We start from the raw sequence: 6,000 nt of genomic DNA, 5'->3' as shown, positions 1-6,000 counted from the left end.
AAAAAAAAAACTCACAGGAGTACTGGCAGGATAGGTCCTAGGGTCTTCAACGTGATCGGCCGAGATCTTGGTCGGCTTGGTGTCCAAGATAGCCAAGAAGGTTTTGGCGAAGGCTACTTCGGTGGCCATTGTGATGGGCTGGCAGCAAGTAGCTGTTGCGATTCGTACGTAGAGATGGTGTTGTTAAGTCGCAACAAGCCCTGGAGCTTCTGGAAGCGCGCAAAGCTGCTGTCTTTAGTTGTTGGTGTTCGTCGTGATGGTGACGACGGATAATTCTTTGGTGCGTGTGTGATTCCGACGCAACGGGTTGTAATGGATCTCTCGCGAGGTGGTTGTTGGTGTTACTTACGCTTGGTGTTGCTAGAACCTATCGGACAACGTCAGTGCTCCTGCCACAAGCTCCCCTCTGTGACGGCGACGGGGACCGGGGTGGGGCCTGGCGGACAGGGGGAAGGAGATGAAAGTGGGGTCAAAGCTTTCTTATCTTATCGGAGATGCTTCTCTTGACTTCCAGCCTGTGTGACCTGTGGTTTGCAACTGAAGCAGCGCTCACTTGGTCCGAACAAGGGTAGCTCTTTCTGTTCCTGTTAATGCTTCAAGGATGGGAGCTCTTATGACGGAAGCCGTTTGACAGTTGTGCTCACGTTATTCATCCCACTTCACAATTCTTGACTGAAATCTCTCATGGGGTGCGTTGGCCTCGCAGTCAAATTACTGCCGCCATCGATTTTAATTGATGATAGATATCTCAGAAACAACTAAATGTAGATGTCAAAGCAATGCTGGTCGCCCAGTGCTTGCCATTATATGCCGTTGTCTTTCAACCTCATCCAGCCAACCCATCCATACCTTTGATGGCTATGGCCTGCCTCTGTGCTCATATTCATCCCCTTCACGGTCTTTTGTCTTCTCACCATCTAGCATTTTGCTAGGCCACTACCGCGTACCCTTCTCTTCCTCATGCGCTTCCGCAACCCGCCACTCATCCCAGTACTATAGTACAATATACAGCTGTAGTCTTACAACGTCAGTGCTGGTGTAGCCTCCCGATTCACAGGGCTTATTCTCAGCATCACCCACAATTATACTAGATATGGTTTTGAAACCCCATCGAAGACGGACGAAGAAGCGAGAAGAAAAAGGTCATATCGGGTATGGAAAGAAATGAGAATAAGAGAGAAAAGAGTCATCATAGCATCGTAAAAAAAAACCCTTTCCCTTGACCGCCAACCGCCTGACGACCGACCGCATGCTAATTGCACGATAGACAAAATACCAACCCAACCTAACCGAACCGACCGACAAAGAAAAAAGGGGGTATCCTTTAGTTTTCCACTGTCCCTTTGACAATATCACGAATAGCCCATTTCCACGCCTCGCCACGCTGCGACCTCCCCGTCGCCCACGCCTGACACTTCTTCCTCCACCTTTCTTCCTCCTCACGCTGCCGACGCACAAACTCTGGCCCGACATCAAACTCCTCGCCAACCAGCCAGTCATCCTTGACGTCGCTGGTCCTGCCGCTACCCCCGTCCGTGGAGGTGATTGTGTGGTCCTCCAAGTCGGGGATGTCCTTGAACACGTCGTCCTCGTCATCCATCGCCTCCGAGACTGAACCGTTTTTTGACCGTCCCCGCTCTGCTGCCTTGTCGTTTTGTGGACCCAACTTGAGCCAGCACATATTCTGTGGATCAAACACCATCCCCTTGACCACCTGGACGCCCTTGGTCGTCCCAATGTTGGTGATCAGTGCCGGGCGCGGCGTCGCGCTCTCCCTCTCGCGCACGGCATGTTGTACCTTGACTGACGCCGTCGATGGTGACGATGCTGGTGCCTCAAACGCTCGCAACACATTATCGTTCCCTTCCCACCGAAATGTCTCTGGGTTGTAGCACATGCCCTTGACAACTAAACAAACAAAGTTAGCATTGATATGTTCTACAACACCATCTTTTCATTTTTTACAGGCACTCACTCTTTGAGTCCTTTGGAGGATTCAAGTTTGAGATGAGGTGCGGCTTCTGCTGGGGAGTTTTGCGCAGCTTCCTGGAAGACTTCATGGTCGCCTGGGGTGGTGCTGATGGGGTTGGTTGGTGAAGGTTACCTCTGTTGGTTGACAGCTGCGCAACCCGTTGGGCCGTGAGTGGAGCAAGTTGTCCAGAAACGTTGCGCTGGGCCAGACAGGATTCCCGGGCTCTCCGGCTCGCGGCGGTATCACGAGCGAAACTGGGGACGTTGGAATCGTTAAACCGGGCCGGGGACCGCGACGTGACGGGGGGCGAGGGCGTAACGTTGTTTCGATCGTTGGGGGCGATGTTCTGGTAGAGCCTATTCCGGGCTTGGGCCTTGGGTCCAGTGTTAACAGGTTGCCTCAAATACTTGGCCTCCGCCTGGGTGGAAGTGGGAAGATCGTCAAATCCGTCCAGTTCGTGGCCATCTCCAAAGTTCCTAACCCGGAACGGCTTGTTGAGCTGCTTCCAATTGCCTTCGGCAGCCAAGAAATCGACGGATCTGTGCTTGCGCGGGCTGGGCGAGCGCTTGTTGGAGGCCCGGGAGTAGGTTCCTCGGGAGGTAGGCCGATAATCGATACCGCCCTCAGAGTCATGTCGACGGAGGTTTCGTGTATTTCTGGTGGAATTGACATTGTACGATTGGGATGCCGATGCTCCAGCCGGCAAGAAAGGAGCAACCGAGGGGACAGAGCCCTTCCGGCCTGTAGTGACAGTGCTTTCCATATTTCGCACTCGCTCCACTGGTGTTTTTGGTCGTACAGAACTTTGCGCCCGGGTTGCCTCGGTCCGCGATGGGGGGCGCTCGTAGTTGCGTGTTGTTGATGATCGTGTCTGGCTTTGAGGCCGAAGACCAGGCATCGAACGCTTCATGCGGAGAAGCTGAGCATTTGTAGTGGTGGGCTCAGCCTTTTGTGATGTCGTAGTCGTCTTCTGTGCCATGTTCCTACGTGTGGTTGTTGTAGACGGCGCGGGCTGCGATGTCCCTGAGGACATGACACTTGAGATAGAAGCCTGCGAATGATGTCCCGAGCGCGTCAGTGATCGTCTTGAAGAGCTCCTCGTATCTGCTTCTCCTGTCTCAGACACAGGCTCGAGCGAGGACTGTGTTTGGGTTCGCTCATGGCTCACTAACGACCCCATCGATCCCATAGGTCGTGGAAGACGAGAAGCAGCCACGGGCTTGTTGGTGAACTTGAGGGCCACTGAAGCTTTGGGTCGATTTGGGCTATCGCCTCTAGTGTCCTTGACCTTGATGTTACGATGTAGGGTCAACTTCTTGGAGTCGAATACCTCCCCATCGCCAATATCCAGTCCAGAGAGGATGTCTTCTTGCTCCTCTCTGTCTTTCTTTTGGACTCTTCCCACAATAACTGGTTCTTCCCGAATCCGTTCCGAAGACCTGCTTTGCCGGCGACGGTGCAATCTCTCCTCCCAGTTGAGTGGTCCCGGGGGCAGGATGATGCCATCAAATTCGTCTTCACTTTCTGCTACAGTAGAGCTTGCTATGCTAGGGCTAAAGGCTGACACGGATGAGGTTGAGAAGGCATGGTCGCGACGGGTACCGCCGAAACGAGTTCCAAGACTCCCTTCGCCCCACTCGAAGTCATCCGAGGTGTTGAGGGTCGGAAGCTTGGGGGTCTCTCTTCGATTCGAGAGTCTAAGCGTCCCGTCCATCGGGAGCTCAAAATCGTGTTCGAAGTCGTCTTCATCCGGAGTGACCTTTAGAGGAGTAGCGGGTGTTAAAAAGGTGATGGGTTTTAGGGTATTGCGCCTCTTCTTCACTTTGATAGTCTCAGTCCCATCCCCAAAGAAATCATTGTCATCATCCTTGTCCCGAAAGCGTTCTATGTCGATAAGGCCAGTCGAAGTAAGCGACGGGCGGGATACCTTCCTGACCTGGACTACGTCCATAGGCTTGACGGTGAGTTTCTGCGGGGCTAAGGCACGGCTTGGGAACGTGTTACTCGCTTTGCGCATGGCCTCCGGACGGCCGAACGACCCGCTGATTTTCCGCACAGGCTCCAGGCGACCTGAGAAGGAGCCGCTGGTTCTGCGCGGGGGTTGAGTATGTGGCTGGAACGAGCCGCTAACCTGCCGTATCGCCTCTGGGAATTGCGAACTATCCCGATTCTTGATTTGCAACTGGCCGGCATCGGAAGGGAACTCCAAATCATCAACCCAATCCTCCTGAATAATCTTTCTGATTTTCCTCCCACCAAGTCTCTTGATGGTGCCTCCCATAAGGGCTGAGGGAGATACGTTTTTCGGTAATGGAATGCCAGCCCTCTCGGCGGCAGCTAGGGCGTCCAACGTTGACTTTTCATCGTCGCCTGGCAGGTGGACCTGCCTTTCCTCCTCTCCATGGATGGATTCGAAATCTGACCTGAAGGACGAGTGAGAATCGCGGCGATGGGGGTGAGCGTTGGCCGCGGTGGAGTGGCTGTGAATGGTGAAGTCGTCGCCCTCGATGAGGAAGTCGTCATCGTCCCAGTTTTCGATATCGTCTTCGACCGGTGGCCGAGTCTTTAGCCGTAAGGTCTCCATCATTGCCGGCGGTGTCGGCTGGTCCTGCAGGGCAAGGTCCACGCTGTGATGTGCGGTCAAAGGGTATGGGTGGTGGTATCGGGGGGGTGTCGCAACGGGAAGGCTCCTCTGGTGTAAATGGGGACGTTTTGCGACGTGGAGTGACGACAGCGATCTAGTCAGTGGTGAGGATTCATAGTCGTCACCCAAGACCCTGGGGCCCGCCGATCACTATCCCAAAGCCCTAGCGAGGATTCCACCTGGACCCCCTTTACACGAGCGATGCGACGGCCGAATCCTTGTTGATCCGAAGTTGGAATGCCTATCGGATGATGTTCCAAGCAGCCGGGATGAGCAGAGTGATTAGCGTTGGCACGAGTGCGACCAGGGCGTTGGTGTCGGGATGCAGGGCGGGAACGGTGGATGAAGATGATGGAAAGGGCGAGGTTGGCGGGTCGTGGGCGTATGGGTTGTGTGAAATGTTGGTTCACGAGGTGGGACTGGATCGTGTTTGTTTTGGTTGTTGGGGGGCCTTGTTCAGTTCTGTTGTCGTTGCTGCTCAGGTGTGGCAAAGTTCAGTTGGGACAAACAGGATCTGACAGAATGAGGGGCGAGCAAGAAGCAAGTTCCGTGAGCGAATTGGTAAAGTACCAGAATCGGGTAAATGTTGTATTATGGATAGACGGATGCGGCGCGTGTGTATGGATAACTGCCGTCGTAGGAAACCTTGATCGAGTGGACCAGCGACTAAATTGCGATGGATAACCTATTGGAAAAATGCACGAATCTGCTGCTGTTTCTTTCCTAATGTCGAAAGGGAGGAAATCCGTAGCGCGGTTCAGGTTCAACAGGTGGGTGGTAGGTTTGTGTAGGTAACTGAGGTACAAGAGATTGTTGTTGGGTGGGCGCGGGATTGTGAAGAATGAAACTGAGGACAGGAATTGGTTGAGACAGAGAAACGGAAGGCTGGGGCATGCACCGATGCACTCAGCACCAGACGGGACTGAATGAGTGGCACGATAGCGAGAGCGCCCAGTGCCCGCTGCCTGGACTGGAATGCCCGTCCTGAATTGAACGAACGAAATGAATGAAAGTGAATGAATGAATGAGTGAGTGAATGGCGTGGCTGGAAGAGTCAACGGGAGCAGGGAACCGCAGTCGTGCAGTCGGGATGGTCCAGGGTCTGTCGCGGTCGTCGTGGTCGTGAGGTCGCAGTGGGAGAGAAGAAGCACGAGTGGTCGGGGAGTGGAGACTGGAGACCGGGATGGATGGAGGGCCAGGGGAGTGGGGCATCGAAGGGGAAAAAAGAGATGGAAGGTGGCCCTGAGCTGGCCTTGTGCCTGGCTGGTGCCCTGGATGCGCGTGGCTGCGTGGGTGACGCCGCCCAAGGTTTGGAACAGGCGCCGAAACGTCCAATGCGCGGACCTAGAGGTAGCCAAGCTTTCCAAACCAAGGCAACCTCAAG

At 54.3% G+C, this 6,000-nt stretch overlaps 2 protein-coding genes across 2 annotated transcripts; one reads left to right on the top strand and one right to left on the bottom strand.

The window, feature by feature from the left end:
- Positions 1–1,177: 1,177 nt before the first annotated feature.
- On the bottom strand, positions 1,178–4,556 carry NEUTE1DRAFT_147079 (uncharacterized protein; the record flags this gene model as incomplete). The annotated part of the gene is made up of 2 exons (XM_009853698.1): positions 1,178–1,908; positions 1,976–4,556. 2 exons carry the CDS (start codon positions 4,554–4,556, stop codon positions 1,325–1,327), a joined length of 3,165 nt encoding a protein of 1,054 aa, XP_009852000.1.
- A 470-nt stretch (positions 4,557–5,026) lies between these two features.
- On the top strand, positions 5,027–5,355 carry NEUTE1DRAFT_117311 (uncharacterized protein; the record flags this gene model as incomplete). Its single annotated transcript, XM_009853697.1, has 1 exon — positions 5,027–5,355. The coding sequence occupies one exon, from the start codon at positions 5,139–5,141 to the stop codon at positions 5,298–5,300; it is 162 nt and encodes a 53-aa protein (XP_009851999.1).
- Positions 5,356–6,000: the final 645 nt, after the last annotated feature.

The sequence above is a fragment of the Neurospora tetrasperma genome (genome assembly GCF_000213175.1).
Source record: "Neurospora tetrasperma FGSC 2508 unplaced genomic scaffold NEUTE1scaffold_4, whole genome shotgun sequence".
Classification (NCBI taxonomy): domain Eukaryota; kingdom Fungi; phylum Ascomycota; class Sordariomycetes; order Sordariales; family Sordariaceae; genus Neurospora; species Neurospora tetrasperma.
The sequence above is the reverse complement of the archived record's forward strand: the minus strand, read 5'-3'. Positions and strand labels throughout refer to the sequence as shown.